This window comes from Paramisgurnus dabryanus, chromosome 12 (genome assembly GCF_030506205.2).
Source record: "Paramisgurnus dabryanus chromosome 12, PD_genome_1.1, whole genome shotgun sequence".
Classification (NCBI taxonomy): domain Eukaryota; kingdom Metazoa; phylum Chordata; class Actinopteri; order Cypriniformes; family Cobitidae; genus Paramisgurnus; species Paramisgurnus dabryanus.
The window spans coordinates 31,438,784-31,465,463 of record NC_133348.1 but is presented as its reverse complement, the minus strand read 5'-3'; the positions used below and the strand labels follow the sequence as shown (position 1 = coordinate 31,465,463).

Below are 26,680 nucleotides of genomic sequence, written 5' to 3'. Positions count from 1 at the left end.
CTATAAAACCCTTCTCATCCTTTCTCTCTAAACTGACATTGTCTCTTAAGAAATGTTGAAACTTTATGTAGCATTTCTCCTTTCTTTTGTAAGTCGCATTGGATAAAGCGTCTGCTAAATGCATAAATGTAAATGAATGTAAATGTGGTCGCATGCAATTATTCACAGCACAAATCTCCATGCTGCAAGTGCCACAGTCTGGGTCTCCTGAATAAAAAAACTGAATTTGCTTCAAAATACCACACACTGTCAGATGTCAAAAAGTACACCTTTGTACCTAAGGATTATATATATTAGTAACTCAAAGTTACATATTGGTAGTGGTACCATATGTATACTTTTCAAAGGGTACAGTCACGTTGACAGCTTTTTCAAAGCTTTTTCATGTGACCTTTGTCATCAACAATAAGCATTTTGTTAATAATAAGCATTTTTAGTCTGGCCTAAATAAACAGGATTATTTGACTGTAGTTATTTATTGGCATTGAGTATTTTTTCTCTGTTTTGCTTTATATTCTCATAGAGAGATACATTAGTGTAACCTTTACTGAAGGAGGATCTCTTGACAGAAATGCAATTTAATATACATAAGTAAATTATCAGTAATGAAGTAATAATGTTTTTATTACCTTAAAATGAGCCGTTTTTATCTACAAACACAACGGGTCTCTTCACATGGAAGTCGCAGTCCTGTTTTTACAGTAACCTTAAACGGACAAACTGCTCTACAGTCGCGTTTCATCCATGCGTTGTCAAACATGTTTAAGACGACATGTTTGTCCTGTGGCGCCTACCATATGCGTTTTGAAAATGAGGGGTGAGCTGTTGGTTGCAATTGGAAACCTCACCACTAGATGCCACTAAAATTTACACACACCACCTTTAAAGTGAAATGATCTGTAAGTAATGGGTCAGGTACCTTTTCTCTGCGTACGGCTCGCACGCGTCCACGCAACTTTCCAAGTATACTGACCACAGCTACGTGCGGATGCCCGTGTTCGACACGTACGCAATACAAATGATTTCTTATTCAGATTTTTCTCTACCAGGCCATCAGGGCAGCACTTTTACACAACATTTACAGTAGGGCACAACCTAATGCTTTTTGGTTTTGGCTCAATCATTCAAAAAAATATTTGAGTTCGATTAATTATATTTTTACACAAGAAACACATCTCTGCTACAAATGAACATTTGAAGTTTGTTTCTAGTACTTACCATTCTTGGACAATTACACCAAACGTGACAGAAGTGCAAACGTTACAACTTACCCCATAGGTAGGGTTAATTGTAACAGGCAGGGGGTTAGTTGTAACACATGCTAAAAATTAAGTTTACGGGTAAATATTTCAATACTATTTTGTCTATATACTTGAAGTGGATATTGTTTATATATCTGTCTATAATAGACAGGTATCCACACTGTATTCATTCATCCAGCCCTTTTCTAACAATAGTTCAATTATAAATGGATACAAATATCTAAATATGTGAGAAAAGCAGCCCAATTATGACATAATTGATTTTTTTTATATGTGACCCAGTCTGTAATAACCATACAACAGTTTCAAAAATCAAATTCTGAGATAATGAGCATCAAAGTCTGATTTTAGCCATTAATTTCATTATGATTTTAATCTTTGACGTGACCTTATAATGAAAAAAACATATAATGAAAAAATTACTTGCATGAAAAACTCATTCATCACTAACTCTCTGGAAAAACATTATACATTTCCAATAATTTGCGGGAGATCGTCTTTTGGCAGCATGAAAAAAATACCTTAAAACCAAAACGCTCAACCTTGTGCGACATTGTAAACAGTCTGTGTTACAACTAACCCCGCGTTAGTTTTTGCCCCGCGCACCCCTACATTAAAAAAATTAGGAGTAGAAAAATGAAGAAAAACAGCGGATCCAGCATTGCAAACAAAGTTAAGAACAAACAACAAGAAAACAAAGAACATGAATCAAACATTATGGTGACAAAAATGCTCGACAGCTTTCTGTTCTTGAAAAAAGTCAAAATAAAAGTGTGCTATCGCCTTTGTGTAATAGTTTGTAGTGTAGTTTCCTGTCTCAACATTTTCATGCGCATGCGCTGTCGTACGCGGACTGTCCGCAGATGACCACGGACCCTCCTGACGACGAAAACAACGTCATGCGGATGGCTTGTGTACCTTCGGCTTAACTGTACAAACGCCTCAGCTCTTAACCCTTTCCCCGCCATTGACGAGTTATCTCGTCAATCTGCAATACCGCTATTATCCACCAGGTGGCGCTATTCCGCAACTTATAAAACCCGGAAGTATTGCCCTAGGGCAAACAGCTGTATATTTGTAGCTTTTTGCTCAAAATTTGCTGTTTTTGATGAAACCTACACATATTTGAGAGATGATAAAAACAGAACACATGAAGGTAGGATGAAACAGATTTTTTTGTCTGAAAGCAGAGGGTCTGTTCTTTTATTTCTTATATTGTATGTTTATATAAAAAGGAGCGTTATCTGGAAGGCATTAAAATTTTTTGAAAATCATAAAAAATGCTGCCGGGGAAAGAGTTAAATGCGGTTTTGTACTCGATCCCTGATTTATTTATTTGTAGATCATCTCTAACTACTTAAATGATCTTTTTTCTTAATTTCAAAGGGTGTTTTTTGAATTCACTTTGAATTGTCATCATGCAGCCGTGTTTTCATTTGGAAGACCGTTTCAGACTGAGGCCGTTTGTAAAATCTGTTTGAGTTTCTTCTGAAACACAGATATGGATTAAGTTGCTTACAGGGACAGTGATGTGGATTACTTTGTTGGTGTTTGAGATTGTGAGGACATGAAGGACCACTTTATTTGATTCATGCTGATTGTTACAATGCTGTGCAATCAGTCATAACTGAACAAGCTGTTTGCAAAAAAACATCCAAGAGCAATGAATCACTGTTCGGTTCAGAAATAATCCACCAGTCAGTATAGCATCACGGTGGATGACTTCATCAGACAAAACATCACTTCACAAACTGCATAAAAGGGCTTGATGGGTACATAGAAAACGGGAGTAGGGGGGATCGGGGGGACATGCTCCCACTTAAAAAAATTACGCAAAAAATAAAGATAATTCTGCCTCCACCACATTTTTTAGCTCACCATTCCTACCCATGTTCTTTGGTTTGTTATTTAGATTTAAATGAACTAACATTAAGCCAATCACAGGTGCGAATTAAGCGAATCATCTTTCAAAAGGTGGAAGCGGGAACATCGCGCTCATGCAGCTGCAGCTGTGTGACACAGCTCATGGCACCAATAATAACACTATACATATATCCGGATATGTGTTAGAAACCAGCTGGTATATTGTCAATAATCTATGCTAATAGTAGGTGGCAGTGGTGCACTGTACAAATCTTTTTTTTAGGAATTAAAAAAAAAAGATATATATTTTATATATAAACCAACAATCATGTCCCCCTCACTTTTAAGATGCCGGCTAAGCCCCTGGATAAATATATGACTGTGAGATCAAAATAAGTATCTGTATTGAACTGTAGTTTATAGACTCTATATGTGTCCACTTAGATGCAACAAAAATGCTTCAAAAAGGTGTTTGAATAGATTCTTTAGCAGCACCACACAATGATGCTTTACTGGAGGAGAGACTCCGTAACCACGGTTACGTGCCCACTTCATCATCATCATCGTTGGTATTCTTCAGTGATATTCTGAATCCTGTGATCTCACTGCAGATTAAATGTGTCCTGTATTAGCGTGCGAGTGTGTTCACAAGGTCGTTCGGTTCGCTTTTATATGACTCACAGTTGCAGCTGTGTGTAGCCTACTGTATAAAGTATATAATCTGGGTTTGTTAAAGAAATTGAGGCGTGTACTGTTGCCTTATTTTCACAAATGTCACTTTAGTCATTTCACTGGTATTTAACAAATTTGAAAAAAGCTATTAAACAAATTTTGTCTGTGCATGCAAGCTTTTTGGCAAAAACCTCCACTTCGAAAAAAACTAAAATCACTAAAGATGCAACTAGAAACATTGCAAATGATGTTTGCTTGTCCATTACTTGAGCCTTTTTACAACAACCCTGTTTTGACATCCCTCAGAAATGTAAAATCATTTACTTAGTCTCCTAAACCTTTACTTCATTTTCCTCACTGCTTTTCAGCACACTATGAAAGCTCGGAGATCTCATCTGTCAGAAGTGCAGGAGACTATTTGGGACAGTCAGAGTAAAAGATCCATTACTGTCCATTTTTCTGTGTTAGGACCGGCCGGCAGTCTCATTTGAACTGAAGTGTGTGAGTTGTTGGTCTCTGGTGGAAAGCATTCAGGTGTTTCAGACGTGTCGTGATCTCTCAGGTGAAACGGGACATGACAGAACATTTTAATGAACTGCATGAAGCTCCTCTCAGATCCCAGCGGTGGATTCTTATTTTCCAGCTGTACGTGTCAGTTGATAAGAAAATGTCATATTTATATCATCTACTGTCACTACAGAAGACAACAGCCCTGAGGGAGACAGAACAGAGAGTGTTATAATACATCCTGGGCTATCAGTGTTCAGGTCTTATTTTTCACATGGAGTGTAAATACTTCTCTATATAAATGACTGGATTGCGCATAGAACGCTTAACGTAACAGCGTGAGGTGAAGCCAGCGCAGAGTTCGAGCGGCCATCTTGGTATACCCAACCGACAGAGGGCGTTATTGACTTACATTTTAAAATCATGATCTAAATTCACCCGCTTTACAGCGTATCAGTCACACAAGATCAATTTAAAGGATATGTGTAAGTAAATTAATGATTCATTCTGGTGTTATTTGCAATGTTTATGTTTTAATCAGGCAGGATAAGGGATTTATAGAAAACGTTAAAGTGAGTGTGTCTGCTGCATTCTGTTAATGACACAGGTATATGACACAGGTATAAATAAAGTTTTTTGACTTTTTTAAATTCTCTGAATAAGTTTAATAGATAACAAAGTTACATAATAATAAATATGCTGTGGTCTGTCCGCTGATCTCATACTGTAATGAAGATGAATGTATCAAGGCTTGACATTAACTTTTTGAGGAACTTGTCCTTCGGGCAAGTCAATTTATGTTTCACTTGTCCATGCACAAAAGTCACTTGTCCGGGTAAAGATTTATAATATAATGTATTTTTTGTGTTTTGCTAATCAGTGGCGGAGCAAGGGATTTTTCATAGGGGTGGCCAGGCAGGGGCCAGAAGTTACTCTGGGGTGGAACATAAAATCTCTTTCATTAAACCTTAAAATACTTTTAAGTATCATAGGTGCGTTAATCAGAATAATGTATAACATACAATTGCTACAATACTTCAATTTTAATTAAAATGAATTGAGATTAACATACAATTTATAGTCATAATTCAACCTCATGTTTTTTATTTTAACTATTTAGTCAAACAAAACTTTTGAAATTTACTTTGAAACCAGGATTTATATCTCCCATTGCTGAAAAAACTATAGAGACCAGAAAATTATGTCAATTTGTAGGTCACTGAAATGTATTTTACTACGATTCATTTAGCTGCTTCTTGCTACTCTTTTCTGAAGAAGGATGCTATATCTGCTGCCTTTCTCTTCATTTTTCCCACATTTCAATGATTGTCTGACTTAAAACACTAAAGCAAAACATTAAAACATTACCATGTTTTAAAAAACTTATTAGGGTAAATGTATCTAGATTATCTGTTATATATAAAATCAATCTTAATCCTAGCATTACGCTGTAATGTTTGTGTGGGATTTTTAATGTACAGTCATAACAGAATTTTTCATTTTTGGGTGTAATAGATTTTAACTAAGAGAAAGAAATGAAAAGGGCCACCTTAGGCATGCTTTAAATTTCATTTCATCATTAAGCATTTAGGCATTGTTATCTAAGGACTTACAAAAATGTGGAAAACAATGAAGTGATTTATCCTGAGGAAGTAAACACATGAAGTACTGAGATACAAAATTCCAGCAGTTGTTGAGAGAAGTGAAGTTTAGAAAAGGGAAAGAAGAAATCTTATAAGTATAGGGGAGATGTCATGTTCACACAGAAGAGATAGTAGATATATGATGACGCAGAGCTAGTAAAACCAAAACCATCTTTCAGAAAAGCAAAAGATAGTTGTTAACTCTTTCACCGCCAACATTTAATTCTACCTTCAGTTCTTTTGTAATCAGCTTTTGAATATGGGTAGGTTTCTGCAAAAACACCACATTTTGAGCAAAAAGCAGAGATAATTCCATTTTTGTGACAGACTTTTCATAGAGATCCCATTCAGAGCGATCTTTAAAACAGACACGGACATGCAGCAGCTTGCCATAGGGCAATACTTCCGGGTTTGAAAAGTTGCGGACCACCTGGTGGATAATAGCGGTATTGCGGAAAGACGGAAAATCTCGTCATTGGCAGGGAAGCATTTTCTCTTGATTGACGAGATATCTCATCAATGGCGGCGAAAGAGTTAAAGGGCCCATATTATGCAAAATTCACTTTTACAAGGTGATTGTGTTTTTCACCCTACAATGAAAAAAATCATCCATTCCTCCTTTTTAATCCCCATTAAACAAAAGCAGTCTCATTAGACATGCTGTTTTGATTCTTTTGTTAATGTGATGTCACACTGACAAAGCCCTGCCCACAGCCACAGACTGACTGGTGAATTTTACCCAAAATCTTTCCTAAATATGTTTGGTAGCATGTTATAGTACTAAAGCAGCTAAATTTACTATTGTCTCAGACTGTTTTCACAGGAATCAGATCTATTTTATCTGAAAGCGCTCACTGTCTGTTGGTAAGGGAATGAGGAGCTGTAGCTCATTTGCATTTAAAGGTACAGACACGAAAAACAGCGTTTTTTTGTTCTTGCCCAAAAAAGAGACATTGTGGATATGCTATAATAAATGATCTGTTGAGATCTGTTGGAGCTGAAACTTCACACACACATTCTAGACACACGTGAGACTTGTATTACATCTTGTACAAATGAGCATACTATTGGCCCTTTAAAGGTTAAAGGGGGCGTGTTGAGGAAACCTTTTGAAAATCAGTCATTACTTTAATATTCTGTTTGGTCATGCTTGTGAGTCATAGTATATACATTAGCATTTAAATTTGTTTTTTATATTTATATTAATACTTTAAAAGGAAACAAGACTTCTTATGGTTTGAAATGAACATTTGGCTATCATAATCATCACCAGATTGTCATACCATTAAAGTATTGTCGGCCAATTAAACATGCAAAGCAATATTCATTGTCTGGAATGAACATTTTGTATATGTTATAGAGATAAACATACTAGGGTTTGTTTTCCACATTATGATTGTCATGCGGAATTCTCAATCGTGTGATAAACTATTGCTTCAGGCTCCCTGTAGGATGCCCTTGAAGACAAGTGGGATGCCAGTTTGAAAGAAAAAAAGTTGTTTTATTGTTCCCATAGAAACAATATCCTTTAAATACTCTCAGTATTATTAGTCTGATGGACTGACAGAAGCCTGCAAGAAAAGACATAAACGTGCAATTCGTCTTAATGTTTCACTTTTATTTACACAACCTGTGCTCATTATTTTTGTTTACTTTTGTAGAAAAAGATCAGAAATTCACAGGGGAATCTGGCCAACTGGCAACCCTCACAGCTTGCGGCAACTTTTAGATCAAGCCCCTGATGATGTCATCCATGCAGTCGTATGCACTGCACTTATATCACATGATAAAATGGATTTAGTTATGCATTAGGCATTTTAATGAATATGCGATATTAAGCCCTATTACATTTAACTTTATACCTCTATGTAGTAGTTTCCATGGTGATATACAGTGGTGTGAAAAAGTGTTGGCCCCTCTCCAGATTTCTTATGTTATTGCACATTTGCCACACTTTAATGTTTCAGTTCACCACACAAATTTAAATATTAGTCAAAGATAACACAAGTGAACACACATGTAGTTTTTTTTAAATGAAGGTTTTTATTATGAAGGTTAAACAAAATCCAAAACTACAAGGCCCTGTGTGAAAAAGTGCTTGCCCCCTAAACCTAATAACTGGTTGGGCCACCCTTAGCAGCAACAACTGCAATCAAGTTTTTGTGATTACCTGCAATGAGTCTGTGGGGGAATTTTGGCCCACTAATCTTACAGAATTGTTGTAATTCACCCACATTGGAGGGTTTTCGAGCATGAACCGCTTTTTTGAGGTAATGCCATAGCATCTTAATAGGATTGAGGTCAGGACACTCCAAAGTCTTTTTCTTCAGCCATTCAGAGGTGGACTTGCTGGTGTGTTTTGGATCATTGTCCTGCTGCAGAACCCAAGTTCGCTTCAGCTTGAGGTCACAAACAGATGGCCAGATATTGTATAATATAAATTTGTTTGATGATCTGAAACATTAAAGTGTGAAAAATATGCAATAACATAAGAAATCTGGGGGGGGGCAACACTTTTTCACACCACTCTAAGACAGAAAAAATGGTCCCAAGCTGTCATTGGGAGAGCACCTTTTAAAGAGGTAATGTACCCTTATATATTTGGCACCTTTTTGGCACCAATATGTACTTGTAAGGTAATAATATGATCTCTTTAGGGGCAAATATGTACCTTTTTAATGGGTAGCGCCACAGTGATAGCTAAGGGCCATATTTGGACCATTTTTCTGACAGTGCATGTTCAGCTAAAATGTGATGCGGGCAGTAGGGTCCTTACTCAGACAGGAAAGATCAGGACTGATCTGTGCCTGCTTAAAAATGTAATCTCTGTACAGCATTAAACAGTTGGTGTGAATGCATGCCACTACAGATGTTGGTTTTTACCTTTAGAGACCCTGTTTTTTAAGCTTATGTTGCCAGACATCATGAGTTATTCTTCATTTTTCCTTCAGGTTAGTCAGTTATTATGTTAGCTTGACAATGCCAACACCCTGTTATCATCCAAACTTTGTTTTTTGCAAAATGTGGCGTCTTGAGGAACTTGTAGATCATATCTACTGGATTTGACAAACTGCTATCTAAACATACAGTACCTGTATCATTTGTGTATGTACAGACATCCCAAAAATTATAACATATCCTGACAAAACAATTTTATCATAGCACAGAAGTTTTAATTAAGTTTTCAATTATGTTTCATCAACATTCAGATGTTTCTCCTAAAGGTGTATTAAAAACAGTTGTTGATACAAAGTAAGAATATGGAGCTATTTCTATTTGACCATCGAATAATCCCTTCATCTTTCTGTGCTGTATGACTCTTAAAGACCGGGTAAAGTCATTTTAGAGAATTGTTTATAAAAACATTATAAATGTTAGAAATGTATTGATGAAACACGTTACAAAGACTGTGAACTACGTAGTACTGAATTTTGGAGTTACACTGTTAAACAGTTTTTCCTTATTTCTGAGTTCAGGATTATTTGGGCGGGGTTAAAACGGTTGCTCGATGATGCACCGGAGCCACATAGCATGGCCCCGCCCCTAACACAATTGTGAGCATCAATTCAGATTGTAGCGGTATTTGAGATGTTAAGAGAGAAATTATCGTGAAACCACGTCCACAATTAATAATGCTGTTGAACGCAGAGAATCCTGCATATTTTTCCAAAATTTTGACACTGCAAAAAATTACTTTTTTGTGATGTTTTCAATGCAAATGTCAAAAAATTCTTAAATCAAGATGCATTTTCTTGATGAGCAAAATTATCTAATGTATTTTCCTATACTATAAGTCACACTTTTTTCATAGTTTGGCGGGTCCTGGAACTTAAAATCAGATGCGACTTACACGTCAAAATTATTTCATACGAACCAAGAGAAACCATTACTGTGAGAGTCCGCTCTATGCTGCTCCTGTATTTATGTAATTTAATGGATTCAGTGATGTGAAGTGACTTTGGGACCTTTTGAACTTGATTTGGCTTGTCGTGTCAATTTAGCCTATTTAGCCTCTTAGGTATGTTCTGTATGCTATTGTGTATCATGTAAAAAACTGTTAATATTACTTTAACCTACAGACACCTATTCAGCCTTCTGTTCTGTGCTATTGTTTAGTTGAAAAACTTGCCTTTCCAGATTAAATGCCTGTTCTTTTGTGAAATAATTTTCTAATGTATAGTCCAGTGCGACTTATATATGTTTTTTTCTCTTTAAAATGCATTTTCGACTGATGCAGGGTTCCCACGGGTCCTTGAAATCCTTGAAAGTTTATGAATCTGGGGGAAAAAATTCAAGGCCCTGGGAAGTTTTTGAAAATATACACACATAGATACAGGTCATTAAAAGTGCTTGAATCTATTTTATGCAAGAAGTTTTCTGGAAAAAAATCCATATTATTCCCTGTGTAGTGTAGGATAATATCATAAAAATTCTAGACTTTAAGCACACGTGCTAAACTGTTCGCTTTAAATGCTTATGTCTTCTGTTTGTGAATGTTGATTCATACCAAAATGCTTTTTTGCATAGTTGTGTTTGACACATGAAAACATCTTGGGTTACATATGTAACTGTTGTTCCCTGAGAAGTGAACTAGACGCTGCGTCTCCCTCTCCATACTCCCTGTAACGCCGTCTTTGGCAATATTTCAGATAACGATATACTTCCTGACTCCCGTGTCACCCTGTCTTTGTTGTTAAGCCTCACCATTGGCTGAATTTGATATACACATTCAGACGCACTTACCCCTGGAGGCGTCCCCAAAGTGTCACTGCAGTGATGCAGCGCAGGGTCCCTCAAAAGGGAACTGTAACAATGTATCTTAAAAGGTAACACGATGTAACCTTGCCCTCACTTGAAATGTGTCCCCACATTTAGTCCTTGAATTTGAGGGTATTGGACCTGGAAAGTCCTTGAAAGGTTCTTGAATTTGAAGTTAACCCTGGGAACCCTGTGATGCGATTTATACTCCGGAAAATATGGTAAGAAAATAACTCTAGTTTTTAAACAAAACAATTACATTTAAGTGAATTTGTTCTTAAAACGAGCAACAACAAAAAAATGCCATTGGGGTAAGAGAATGTTTTCTCGGATTTTTCTTGAATCAAGTATTTAAGAAAAATGTAAACTTATTTCAAGAATTTTTTCTTACCCCATTGGCTAATTTTTTGCTTGTTTTAAGCACAAATTCACGTAAATTTTATGTTTTTTGTCTAAAAACTAGATACATTTTCTTAGTTCTTGCTCATCAAGAAAATGCATCAAGATTTGAGAATTTTTAGATATTTGTACTGAAAACAAGACAAACATAAATAAAAATTTGATTTACTTGCCATTTTTTCCTAGTTCAAAAATGGCTGTGTGGTTAATAACACATTTTTCTGTGGTTTGAATGAAAAGGCAAGTTTGAAAAGAAATCGAACAAAATGTTGACACGCTTTGAGTTTGATGATTTTTCATTCCAACCTTTTACCTTCCCTGTATCTCATCTCTCTCTCTTCTGAAGTAAGGAGCTGTGTATTAAGCGATGTTGTTTATTGAGCGATGTGTTTTCATTTAAATGTACTAGCAGGGCCTGATGGTTTCAGCGCCATCGCTCCTCTGTGTGTGTCGGATCAACAGTAAGTGTTGAGTGGGAGACTGGATCAAAGGTGCGCTCTTGCCCTGGCACCCGGCATCGGCTTTAACATTATATAATATTTAACTGCGAACGAAACTTGATTCTTTCTCACTTTCGGACAAAGCGAGCCCTTTTCCCTTTTGTTCAAAAGTCTGAGGCGAGTTTTCAGTATCTGCAGTATTTACTTGTTTAGCTGTTTGCCAATTAACAGGGTAGACATCAAGTGTTAGCAATAACAGCAGATGTACAGTGTAGAGATTCAGAGGAAACTCACTTACCCCTCACCATGGTGATATTTTTAGCGTGTTGGTGGAGAGATGTCTGTAACGCTCGTTTGCAGTTTTCATTTCGTTTCATTAAAGATTTGATGTGTTGGAGGAGGCAACATTTAATAATGCTGTGTTATGCAATTGACACCAGAGAAGGTTTAACACATTCAACGTGTACATTTTCTTCATACATCTTTTTATACATAGGTAGGTATACTTAGTGTTTTTGTACTCAAGCCACATTTTTCGATGGTCTTGGTCTTGCATCTTTCTCAACTGTCTATGGTCTCGGTCTTGTTTTGGTCTCAGACTTAATGGTCTCTTGATTTTATTTCAAGATCGGTCAAGACCACAACTGTGGGAGTTACACTAAATTGCTGGTGCATGGTCTGATTCATGTGTTATAACATCGTTAAAGGATTAGTCCATTTTCTTAAAAAAAATCCAGATAATTTACTCAACACCATGTCATCCAAAATGTAGATGTCTTTCTTTGTACAGTCGAGAAGAAATTATGTTTTTTTTGAGGAAAACATTCCAGGATTTTTCTCATTTTAATGGACTTTAATGGACCCCAACACTTAAAGGTGCTCTAAGCGAATTGAAGCGTTTTAGGCCATAAAACATTTTTTGTTACATACCAGAAACATCTCCTCACTATCTGCTTGCTGCCTGTCCGCTGATCAAACTGTAAAAAAACGCGATCTCTGTAGACAGCCCAGGCTTCACAAACGGCAATATCAACAAATGGCCAAACCTACAAACAGAAACCATAACAAAGTGTTCCAGCCAATAAACGACAAGAAGGATTTGGGGGTGGGGGTTGGGCGCGTTAATGAAAGCACGGAAGGGAGGGGGAGGGGGAGGAGTTAGCTACGCTCTGTCTGTTTGAAAACAGTTCAAACATCAACAGGAAGTGACGTCGCACATTATTCGCTTAGAGCGCCTTTAACACTTAACGCAACACTTAACAGGTTTTTTCAACGGAGTTTCAAAGGACTCTAAACGATCCCAAACGAGGCATAAGGGTCTAATCTAGGGAAACGTTGACATTTTTGACAAGAAAAATAAAAATTATGCACTTTTAAACCACAACTTCTCATCTATCTCCAGTCCTGTGATGTACCAATGCGACCTCATGCAATACGTCATCACGTCAAGGTCATGGATGATATATACGAAACTACACTCCAGTGTTTACAAGTGTGGAGAAAGAAGACCGTTCCAACTTTGTTGTATGTGGAATGATAATAATTAATGTATTTGTCTCAGTTTAATGTTTGAAATGGTCCACAAATGTGCGTTTCATATATGTAACACGTGACCTTTCTACGTCATAACCCAATTACATGAGGTCACGCTGGCGCGTCACAGGACCGGAGATAGACGAGAAGTTGTGGTTTAAAAGTGCATATTTTTTATTTTTCTTGTCAAAAATGACAATCGTTTCATTAGATAAGACCCTTATGCCTCATTTGGGATCGTTTGAAGTCCTTTGAAAAAAACTGTTAAGTGTTGAGTTAAGTATTAAATGTTGGGCTCTATTAAAGTCCATTAAAATGAGAAAAATCCTGAAATGTTGTCCTCAAAAAACATAATTTCTTCTTGACTGAACAAAGAAAGACATCAACATTTTGGATGACATGGTGGTGAGTAAACTATCTGGATTTTTTTTAAGAATATGGACTAATCCTTTAATGTGATTGGATGTAAAACTTCTGGCTTTCAAAGCAATCATATTTCTTAGGTGATGTTTTTTCTTATTTGACCGACTTATTGTGCCGGTAAGAGATGAATGGGGGATTTTCCAAAAAGAAATCAGTCAACAAATTAATACAAAAACCCTTCCAAAATAATTCCATCCATTGTTTGGTGGTGTTCTTGGTCTTGTCTCATTCTTGACTGTCTTTGTCTTGGTTTCGGTCCCTCAAAGTCTTGGTCTTGACTGGGTATACATTACTTTTAAAAATCTGCTCTGTTCCAGCTCAGGCACTTCACCAATACCCATCTAATAACTTAATTTACATTATTTAAAATAAATAAGAAAATGATTGAATCATAAAAGCTAAAGTTAACTGTTGCACAACGGGAGATTGTGCGTTTGCTAGAAAGCCTGAACTGCAATTACTATACAGACTTCTGTAGAAACAATCCAACTACAAAACATGCAGAATTGAATAAAGAATTATGAGACCTTGGTTATGAAGAGATTTAACAAACAACACATTTAGACCATTAGATGATCCCATCTATGCAACAGATTTTTTTATTACTGAAAAATATCCCCCATTTCCGGAGTAGTGACCCTGAATGTGTCATTATGTGTTTGTCAGTCGAGATGCTACACATGGGACTATACGCTTGTCTTTCTTTGACTCGTTTCGTTGCCACGGTAACCACATGTTCTTTATCATTTCCCATAGCAATGTGTTACAAAAATAGAAAAGTAGAAAGTGGGAATGTAGGGAACAGTGCATATTTTAGCCTGACTGGGTTCATTTTTGGTGGACTGTGATAGGCAGCTTTGGGTTTGAGAGACCATTCTGCAGTCATCGTTTGGCAGATACTTTTATCTAAAGCAACTTATTGTGCATTCAAACTACAGTTCATAAATTGGAGTTTCCCTTGGAATCAAACCCATGACCTTTTCCTACTAGTGTAACCAGATGAGCAACGTGTACCATTTTCATTGCGACCCATTGATTCTAAAGTTACGGACCCAAGTTGGTATGGATGTCACACCTACTGTAAGTGACTGGACTTCATGTTTAAAATATGTAGATTCATAAACTGCAATATTACAAGAAAACCTCTCTTCTAAAGGCTGTGAACAAGAGTCCGGCTGTACATTTCTGTCAAAAACACAAAAATCTGGTTATCATGGTCAAAGTTCTCGGCAATGGTTTCCATGACAACTCTGTGTTATATCTTATTCTCTTTGATATACTGCTGCAATGGATTACGATCCCTGGGCATTATGTAAGAGGAGATTTTCCTGCTTTAATTTCACATAAATTTGCTTTAACTTGTCTATTACTCACATTAGCAGATATTACAGCTTATGAGAACAAAAAGATTGGATGATGCTACATCAAACCTTCAATGATAATGCTGTTCATTTTTGAACGGGTGCATTTCTGTTCTTCATAATAACCAAAGGCTTTGTTGCTAACAAAATGTATAATATGATTTGTGCTCCATCAATTCATAGAGTTTAAAAGATCGTAGATTCAACCATTTAATGCTCACATAGCACATTATATTAAATCCCATTAGATGTATACAAGTGTTACATCAGAAATACAGAAACACTAAAAGAAAGATCCGTTTCTTTCACCATTAGTTTAACTGGCAACATGAAGACCAAAGGAATGGAGATTACATTTAGCTTTTCTAGTAGATCTTCTCGGTCACATTGGTTTGCTTTTAATTTGGATATTTAAAGTGGCAGTGCATTAATAACCATACTGAAAGCTGCTATGATGTAATTGTTAGAAGGTTTCAGTGGTAAAAGTCACTCTGCAGGCATACAGTGCAGTACATACAGTATCTTGCCTTTGCTTTATATCTCATGCTGAGGGTTCAGTATCTCAAGGTGGAATTTGTGGAATTTAATATTTGCAATTTAAAGGCCAAACCTTAGACCCTTGGGCAAAACCAGGGAAAACTTTAGCAGACCTGACCTGATCTTTGTGTTTCCCATAGGCGTGTGGCTGTTTGCTGTGCTTTTAACACTTAAACCATTTTTTCAACTTAAATTCCTCATTCTGTGGTGTTTAAACAGTAAAGACTGACGCTGATTTTATGATAAAAACGTGAATCAAATCCACAATCCAATCAAATTGGACTCCATTATCTCTTTCCCCGCCAGAGTTTTTTTTTTAAGTTGCCAGCCAGCGCCAGCATTTTTCATGATTTTCACAAAAGTTTAATGCCTTCCAGAAAATGTTCTTCTTTAAATATATAAACATACAATATATCAAATGAAAGAACAGACAAATAACTATATTTGTTCTCTTTTTATTACCTCACGAATATGGGAAGATTTCTTCAAAAATACCACATTTTGAGCAAAAAGCTGAGATAATAAAGCAATAAACCCCAAGAAGCAGTGGGTTACCAGTGCATTTTATAACAGCTAAGGGGCGTTGTTAGGCACAACGCGAAGTGGAGTGCCTAAACCCCCTTAGCTGTTATAAAATGCACTGTAACCCCACTGCTTCGCGGGGTTTATTGCATTTATAAAACGGTTACTTCATATGCATAACGTTAGCGGGATTTTATAAAATAAAACACAAATAAGTTGTAATTATATTAGTTCAAATATTACTCTTCCGCCAAACAAAGTAGTTCCTCAGAATCAAGTGTGGCTGAAACAGAGCGCAGTTCCCAACCAACACAGACAACAGCAAAGACACAATGAAAATATGATTTAAGACTGTGGTGTTTATTTTATAAATCACCATTCATCTAATTTATACATTAACATTTATATCGTGCAACTGTTGAAGTGATGATCAAATATGCTTGAATGCTGAACTCTTTCCCTGTCAGCGTTTTTTTAAAGTTGCCACCCAGTTTTAGTTTAATGCCTTACAGAAAAATGATCTTCTTTAAATAAACATAAAATATCAAATGAAAGAACAGACCATCCGCTTTCAAACAAAAACAAACAAAAAAACTTTCATCATACCTTCATTTGTTCTCTTATCACCTCTCAAATGTTTTAGCTAAAAGCGGAGATAATTCCATTTTTGTGAAGATCTTATATAAGAGATCAGATTCAAAGCCATAAAAACTTACACGCTGTGTTTTCAGTGTTGAGTGAATGCGTCAGTGTTTAAGTTGGGTAAGATCGCCATCTAGTGGATAATAGCGGACGTATGAACTTGAGTTAGAAACTCCTCAGACAACGTTTTCTCTTTATCGACGAGATGACTCAACAATATTTATTGTCATTTATCTGGATATCGCCATTAATTGTGCAATTGTAGAAAAAAAAAATATGATTAAAGACTTTGGTGTTTATTTCACAAATCAGTACACAGCAACAGTGGCGCAGTGATAATTATGTAATGTGGTCTGAACCGTGGGGTTACCGGGTTATTTTATCACGGCTTAGAACGCGTTTCAACCAATCAGAATGAAGAACCAGAACTGCCTGTTTTATAATTGGACTTTTGATATAGATCAGATTCAGAACGATGAAAAAAAATACATGGAGTGGCCTTAGGGGTTGCTTCCAGGTTTTATAAGTTGGGTAAGAGATATAAAATTGGGTAAAAATACGAATTGCCGGAAAAACTTGTCATTGGCAGGGAAGCGTTTTCTCTTAATTGACGAGCTAACTTGTCATTGGCAGGGAAAGATTCAAAGGGACACTTCACTTTTAAAAAAATATGCTAATTTACCAGCTTCCTTAGAGTTAAACATTTGATTTTTACCGTTTTTGGAATCCATTCAGCTGATCTCTGGGTCTGGCGCTTCTACTTTTAGCATAGCTTAGCATAATCCATTGAATCTGATTAGACCATTAGCATCACGCTAAAAAAATAACCAAAGAGTTTCAATATTTTTCCTATTTAAAACTTGAATGATATTAAGCACTGCCCGAAAATAGTCCCCTTGGTAACTTTCAATAGCAGGGGACTATTTTTGGGTAGTGCTTAAATAATATGTAAGGGCAGCAAAGTCCTTGATTATTACACCAGAATGAGAGTATAGTTCCTAGCCATACTGTATCTGCCTAGAAAATTGCAACTTTTAATTTTCCGTCGGTCTTAGTACACGATGTAACTACAGAAGAGTCAAGTTTTAAATAGGAAAAATATCAAAACTCTTTGAATGTTTTTAGCGTGATGCTAATGGTCTAATCAGATTCAATGGATTGTGCTAAGCTATGCTAAAAGTGGTAGTGCTAGACCAGGAGATCAGCTGAATGGATTCCAAAAAGGTAAAAATCAAACGTTTTACTCTAAGGGAGATGGAAAATAACATATTTTCAAAAATGTGGAGTGTCCCTTTAAAGCATCAGCAGTCACGGGATAATCATGTGTTGGAATGATGTAAAACATGGAATCGAGATATACTGCTAAATATCAAACTGCAGCAAATTCTGATTATTGGTCATCGCTTATCGAAGTTTCCTCAATTGTAAATTCAGCATTCATCAATCTAAATAAACCCTAATCTAAAACCTTTTTTTGCTTTCACAGACCAGCAGTATTCCCCCTGGTCGCCATCCCGAGATTTCAATGAGGATAGTAGCCTCGCTCCACCCAGGAACATGAAGGGCTTATCAGGTGGTCGTGCACCGCACCAGATTCCCACGCTGCCCCCGTGTGGGCTGGCGGAGTGCGAGAATCTCCATGACCTGCACGGCATGCACGTGTCCGACCTGCGTCACTCCTACCTGCTCAGCCCTACGGAGACCTGCGTCATGGACTTCCATCATCGCCTTTCCCCACGCAGCTCCATCCACTCTGACTGCATGATCATGTCACCTGTGGCGCTAACCTCCACCGCCCCCGCCGACCACGTCTCCAGCAGCACGTTTCCCAGAATGCACTACAGCTCGCAGTACTATGACCCGGCCGCACGGGAAGACTGCGCAGCCATCACCGCCTCAGCCACATCCGCCGCCGCAACATCCATCCCTCACCACGGCAGCAGCAAAAGCAACCGCATCCCCGCCAACCTGCTGGACCAGTTTGAGAAACAGCTTCCGCTCCACCGCGACGGCTTTCACACGCTGCAGTACCAACGCGCGTCGGCCACCGGAGGGGGCGGCGAGCAGCGCAGCGAGAGTCCGGGTCGCATCCGCCACCTAGTGCACTCGGTCCAGAAACTCTTCACCAAGTCCCACTCGCTGGAGGGTTCGTCCAAGATGAACGGCACCAAAGGCGACAGCGGGGGTAGCGGAAGTCATCACCATCACCACGGCAACCATCACTCATCCAAGCACGGCAGCAAGCGCAGCAAAAGCAAAGAGCGCAGGCACCGGTCAGGTACGGGCGGCTGGTGGAGCTCCGACGACAACCTGGACAGCGATAGCACGTACCGCACGGCCGGCGCCTTAAGCCGCCACCACCACGAGCACGTCGCTCACAGCTTCCCGGAATCCATGCACAGTCACTTTGGAGACCACTCCCTTAAAACCTCCAAAAGCAACAATGACGTCAAGTGCTCGGCCTGCGAGGGCCTGTCCATGGCACCCGAGGGAAAATTCATGAAGAGAAGTTCCTGGTCCACGCTCACTGTCAGCCAGGCCAAAGAGGCCTATCGAAAGTCCTCCCTTAATTTGGAAAAGCCCACGATTCATCAGGACCTTAAACCATCATTCCGGTCTTCACACTACCTACAGGTTAGTCACGGGCAGTGTTGGGTAAGTTACTCAAAAAAAGTAATTAATTACTAGTTACTAATTACATCTTCAATCATGTAATTAGATTACTTTACAAATTACTCTCTCCAAAAAGTATTTAATTACTTATTAATTACTTTCTAAATCATATTTAGTACATGATACAAGGATAGGCTTGAAATGGCTCGAAGAAATAATATACAAAAGGACATCAATTATTCTGGTCCCACTTTAGGGTCCAGTTCTCTCTATTAACTAACTATTAACTACTTTTGCCTCAATATACTCCAACTACAGCTTATTAATACTAAAGAAGTTGTTAGTTTTAAGTATTGGTAGAAATGGGGAGGGTTAAGAATGTAGAATAAGGTTTTGCAGAATCAGGCATTAATATGTGCTATTAAGTATTAATAAACAGCCAACATCTCATTAATATTAATGCTAATAATAATCAACCAGTTAATAATGAGAATTGTAAACTAAAACCATGTTGAATCCACTATTGTATTAGTACTATACATAATTGTTTTAGAGTCCATACACAGTATTTAGTTACATCAGAAGTAACTGTAATTAGATTACAAGAAAAATAAGAGTAATCCCTTACTTTACTTTTTCAAAGGAAAAGTAATTAAATTACAGTAACTAATTACTTAGTAACTAGTTACACCCAACACTGGTCACGGGTCACTTTTACTTATCCACATTCATAGTTGAGTGGATTAGTGCTGGGATTGGCCTGCACCACTACACTCATTATCTTCTTAGCTTGTGTCCCCCTTCCTTATTTTACATAATGGTATGATCCTAGTCTGTCCTCTGATTGGCCACATGGTGTATGCACAGAAGTATTGCTTTTTGTAAAGTATGTTTGTAAAAGCTACTTAAATGTCCTAATATAACTAAGGCCTTATCCTTGATTAATCCCTGTCTGGGAAACTGCCCCATATGATACATTTAACAAAAAATTGCAAGTATCTTCAAAGCATTCTATGTTTTCAAATGTATTTACAAATCATTAAGTACCATTATATATTAGTTTTATTGTGGTATGTCAGGTGTTGATCACATAGCATTCTCAAACTGTTGCTAAATAATCAACCTTGGTCTTTTTATTCCACTCATTTTAAAATAACACTCAAATGGCAATATTTTTCACTTTTTCCACCAACTCAACCACCCACAACATCTGGCCTTGGCTTATTTGCCACACCAGACACTAGTTCATGGGTTCACTTTGAAATCAACAACTCCTAGTGGCAGCCTTTAGAGTTTTGAAAAGTTTCCAAACAGTAAAAGCCTCATTTAATGAAATCACGTGACTTGCCCAATTTTAACTCTCTTCAAACCAATGAATAAAAACAAGATTCGTAAGAGCTTACGAAGCTTTATGAAGCAATGTTTTAAAAGCCACCATCACTAAAGAAGATTATTCATCTTTTAAAGGTTTTCATGACATTTTAAATAGGGCTGCATAACAACTAATCGCAAATAATCGTTTGCAGAATAAAAGTTTTTGTTTAAATCATACATGTGTGTGTGTGTGTGTATTGTGTATAATAATTATGTTTATATGAACACACACAAATGCATGTAAAATTTTAAGAATTTTTTTAAATATATTAAGTATTAATATTTATGTATAATTTAAATAATATATCAATATAAAATGTATATACAAATGTAAATATTTCTTAAAAATATACATGCATGTGTGTGTGTGTATTTATATATACATAATTATTATACACAATACACACACATGTATGATGTAAACTTTTATTCTGCAAACGATTAGTTGCGATTAGTTGTTATACAGCCCTAATTTTAAATAAGCAGTTGGGCAAGATGAAAATTTTGTTTAAATATTTATTTTTTATTCAGAAAATATAAGCATATACATTGGTTTTAGAGTAAATTTTGACATTAGAGACATTAACACTCCGTGACAGGCTAAATAATTGTCAAATATTCAAAATGCAATTGTGTATTTGAAAATATATATTAATTATAGACATGGTAAATAGTTACTTATCCCAGTGTCCTAATAAAATTTAGCATGGCCAGAGACAGATACCTCGTCCACATTAACAGTGAAAATGCAGTCCAGTATGACAGTTATAGTTGATAAAGTTATAGTGCCACATAAAGTGATGTGCAAGATTAGAAACCACCAGTGATGGGAGTAACGCGTTACAAAGTAATAGAGATCGACCGATATGGATTTTTTTGTTTCATCAGCCTTAGCCGATGACCGATCCAGGCTGCCGATTTTCTTTAGCCGATATTTGGAGCCGATACTGCTTTTGCTCACTCAATTTACATCATAAAAATGACACGATGATGCCAAATGTGACAAGTCTCAATTTAAAAAAGTAACATTTATTGAACTTAAAAAAAAAAATTATATTTCACAAATAGTAAAAACAGGTGAGGGTGCTATGGAGTCATGAACTGCACTCTCCACAATGACGAGGAACTATCAGCTAAGGATAATGATTTCTAGCACTTTACTACTACAATATATAAAGGGGTCGTTTCCTGGACAGGAATTATCTTAAACTAGGACTAGAGCTTAGTTTAATTAGGAAATATAACTAGTTTTAACAACATGCCTTACTTAAAACATTACTTGTGTCCACTTTGAGGCAAAACACAGGGCATTAATGTATTTTAAGATATGTTAAAAAGAGATGTTATAAGTTTGGACAGTACTTACATTTATTTTAGTCTAGGACTAGTCCGGGAAACCGCCCCATAGAGATGAGAAATAATAACCACTTTGTTCAGTTATGATCAGCTGTTAGGCCGAGCATTCAATGTTGTCATGGAAAGGTTGGTTGTTTTTAGTCACATGACCTGCAGTCGCTTGCGGCTTACAGCACTCTGTCTGTAAATAAAGCCGGAAAAAATTGGTGAGCACGGCAGCCACGTATCGGCCGATGCCGATACACATAAAACTTGCAAATATCGTTCCGATATATCGGACGGCCGATATATCAGTCTATCTCAATTTACTACTATAGATTAGGGATGCTTAACGATTAATCACGATTAATCTATAGCAAAATAAAAGTTTTTGTTTACATCATATATGTGTGTGAACTGTGTATAATAATTATGTATATATAAATATGCACACATGCATGTATAATTATAAGAAAAAAATATATTTATATATTAGGTATTTATATTTATATATAATATAAATTATACATAAATATACAAATGTATATATACATGTAAATATATACATGCATGTATCTGCATTTATTTATACAAATTTATTATATACAGTTCACACACATATCTCATGTAAACAAAAACTTTTATTCTGCTATAGATTAATCGCGATTAATCGTTAAGCATCCCTACTATAGATGTATATAGAGATGAGAAATAAAAACCAACTTTGTCCAGCTATGACCAGCTGTTAGGCTGAGCTTTCGATGTTGTCACGGAAAGGTTGGTTGTTTTTAATCACATGACCTGCTTCCAGCAATCTGTCTGTAAATAATGCCGGTAAAAAAATCGGCAAACACATCAGCCACGTATCGGCCGATGCCGATACACATAAAACTCTCAAAACAATCCACTCGCTCTGTGTCCGTCTGACAAAACAATCCGCATACTCCTTTTTCTGATTAAATATCTTTCTTTTATCTTGTTTATCAATAAAATCAAACATAAAAAATATACAAAACAATATCTTAAATCTTAAATATCACGGATGCGGTAAAGAAAACTGCGACTCCACTGTATTCCTCAGAGCGCACTCTCTTAAGAGACAGTTTACAATTTTAACACATTATATATTTTCAGTGTAAACATACAAAATATTTGTCTTAATGATATACATAAAGCTTACATATTAAGATCATTTCTAACAAAAATATTTAAAGGCTTAATCTAAAGCAAAATAGTCTCCTACAGTAAGCTTTGTGATATTAGAGGCTTACGTGTAAAATAGCCCATCCATATAAGAAAATAATGCAGTACATAACCAAACTAACAAAAGAGTGACGGCCACTGTGGCCCACTCCTACCTTTTATCGTTTGACTGTTCAGTACTGTCCATATTTACATTTAAAAAGCAGACATAAAAGTAACTTAAAAGTTACTTTTCCTAGTAACTAATTACTTTTGATATGCAGTAACTGGTAGAGTAATTCAATTACTTTTAAAAGAAGTAACTGTAACTAATTACTAATTTTCAGTAACTTGCCCAACACTGGAAACCACCAAGTATCAAAAATTGCATATTGTGAATAGTCATGGCATGGATCACAAGATGATTTTCATTTCTATTGTGAATAGTTACATTGTGGATCATGTGATTTTCATGCTGATTGTGAATAGTTACGCCGTGGATCATGTGAATTTAATGACCATTGTGAATAGATATTTATAGATAGTGAATAGTTATTTCATGCTGATTGTGAATAGTTGCGTCATGAATCAAGTGATTTTCATTTTGATTTTGAGTAGCTATGGCCTGGATTACGTCATTTTCATGACGATTGTGAATAGTTATTGCATTCCGATTGTGAATTGTTATGGCATGGATCACTGTATTTTTATGCCAATTGTGAATAGTTACTGCATTCTGATTGTGAATACTTGCAGCCTGGATTACATAATTTTCATGCTGATTGTGAAAAGTTAAGATGTGGATCACATGATTTTTAATGCAGATTGTGAAAAGCTATGGAATGAATTACATATACTGCAGCGAACGGCTAAATAATGTTATTCAGCTTTGTTTGAATGTTACGTCAGTTTCTGGCATTTTACTGACATCTTCCTCCTTAAAGGTTAATTATTGCAGTAAGTGCCAGTAGTTTCATTGTACCTGTACTACTTTACACATTCTTCAGCCTGGTCAAGAACTGAAATGAATTAGGTCTGCCCTTTTAACCTTAATAGAGACTGTGAGCTTTTCAGAGAGATGACAGGCAGAGTAACTGACATTAAACTAAATACGCTCACTAATTAACCATTCACCAAAACATGATGAGCTATGCGTTGGCTACCCCCTCACATACTTTAGATGGATCTGATACATACAGTACAGTAGTTTGCCGAGTTCACAGAATAAACCGGACGCTTAGGGTTGTACTCTCTGGGGATATTACTCTAGTTATTGGGAAAGACAAATGAGCTGTCCAGAGGAGAGATCCAAACTTTGCTTCAGATGTTTCTTCTAAAATTATGGAGCTATAAAATAATTATTAGCATAGGTAAGATTATTTGGTCTTGGAGGAATTGGACGTCTTTTGTTTGAGCTCATAAAGTCATCTCTGTCTTGGCAAATCTTGAAGAGGACATATAATGAAAATCAGACGTTTTCCATGTTTAAGTGCTAAAATTGGATCCCCAGTGCTTTTATAAACCTAAAAAATGTGAAAAGAAATCAACCCAGTAACCTAGTTTTGGTAAACAAATTTAACATGGTATTTTGGGCTAAAATTCACATACATACTATGTGTATACCAAAGATTTATTTCAAATGTCCTCTTAAGGTGCACAACAAGCCACATTTTTAAAGGTCTTTGGCTATAAAGATCCCTGATTGATCAATTTGCTTGGTATCAGACGTGTTGTGTTGAAGTTGTGTTTGGGATAATTGAATAACACTTCTTCATTTACATCCCAGTCGAAACCCCTGGAGACATTTCTCTCTTCCAACAAAATGTCTTTGTGAAATAATGAACTCTGACTTCGTAATAATAATACAGAACAATGTCACATCGAGGGGAAACATCCAAAAGTATTCTGCAGTCATCATTTCATCATCTGATGCTTTCATCTCATTCTGAGCCCTCAAAATCCCTGCTCTTGAGTGGACTTATATTTTACTATCCCTCTCTTACTATCAGTGCTTAGATGTATTAAGTTACATTAGTGTGTTGTCTGTAGTGCCTCCTTGTGTTAGGATAAAGCAACACAACACACTGCTATCACACCACTGAAGGAAGCAAAGAAATCGAATGAAAGATGTCTAATGAAATGTGTGTTGGTTTTCAGTTACTTTCACAGCTGTGTTGGTGAAGTGTGCCATTTTTCCTAACATAATATGCAGAGACAGACATAAAAAGGACGATGTGAAGTTTTTTTTCTCAAAAAGCGTAAACCCTTGGTCAATCTTTTCTGACTCTGGTGTGTTTGACACAAGCTGTTTGACCAATGGCTCATTGTAGAAAGTTTGAAAGACATGTTATATGAGTAATGGGAGTATTTTGGGCAATAAACCAGCGAGAGTCTCACCTCTCATCCCCTTTAAAAGCAAGTTGCGCTGGCACTATGTCTAATCCCTATTTAGATGACGGTCTTTGTAAACTGAAAAACTAAGCGGAGGAAGAAGATCCCCAGTTTAAGATTAATGTTAAATAATTGTGTTGTTTTTCACTTGTATTGAAATTGTTATTTTTTTATTATAACCTTTAAAACCCGTTTTCTTTTAGTCATGGAAGTAAAAAAGCAGGCTTTTAATTGCTTTAAATGTATGGCTATCCAATATCATCAAAAAATAATTTACAAGTATGTAAGAAAAGGTTTGTACTCTGAAAATAATTTATTTGTAACAAACAGGAGATAAAGAATTTTACAAACGGCTCTCCTCACGTTTCAGCAGTTTTTTTTTAAGCATTACCTAAAAATGTTTCTCATCTCACCATATCCACAGAGTCATCATATACAATAAATCTGTGAGGTAGCATTTAAAAAATAAAACATTTAAAAACAGATGCAGATTGTTTAAAGCAAAACATTTATTTACTTACCAGGCTGCAGGTGAAGCAGCTCTTTGCGCCGTCTAACATCTCATAATTAGTCCTCATTTATGTCCAAGATCAATAATAATCTTTTACATTCAATCCTTTAATCTTTCATATTTAAATGCATTTTTGTGCTGCTGCGCTTTCATGCATGTAATAAGCAAACCCGCATTGTCGTCCCGTTTATAGGCGCATATTACTAATGCGTTCTTTAAATAACAAAAAACATATTGTGCCATTGACTTTAGACCAGGTTTTTGTTGGTCAATGGCGTAGTCTATTTTAGTATGCGCCAACAATGCGCCTGAACACACCTCGTTTTCAGACCAGAACGCCCATGGGCGCAAAAGGGGGCACAAATGCATTTGCTATTTAAACAACGTAGCGCTAAACGTGAAAATGATAATTTGGGTGGAAACTCATACGCTGCATTGCGCTGCATTGCGCAGCATTGCGCAGGGTGTATGATAGAGCTCAGTGTGTTTAAAAAAAGGGTGTTTGACCGTCCGCTCTGGTGTCAGGTTTATAAGTCACAAATGTGACCAGTCACAAAAAGTAGGGACACAAGTCGGATCTGGGGCATTTTGAGTTATTCACAAATTCTGAAAGTGTAGTATACAAGCTTTCCAACAATGTGTAACACATGGAAATCTAATAAGATTTAGAGAAGTTGTGTCTAGCTCTATGACTAAATCTAATGTTAAAACA

General features: G+C 36.6%; 1 protein-coding gene across 4 annotated transcripts in view; it reads left to right on the top strand.

The window, feature by feature from the left end:
- dlgap2b (discs, large (Drosophila) homolog-associated protein 2b) overlaps window positions 1–26,680 on the top strand; it is a 171,473-nt gene that overhangs the window by 41,402 nt on the left and 103,391 nt on the right. For 3 of the 4 annotated variants that reach the window (XM_065268747.1, XM_065268746.1, XM_065268748.1), the window contains exon 2: window positions 18,049–19,196. The exons of the other annotated variant lie outside the window; for it this stretch is intronic. In XM_065268747.1, the coding sequence (XP_065124819.1) occupies window positions 18,120–19,196 (1,077 nt within the window). In that variant the 5' untranslated portion in view covers window positions 18,049–18,119. The remainder of the gene's footprint in view (window positions 1–18,048; window positions 19,197–26,680) is intronic. 4 annotated transcript variants of the gene reach the window in all.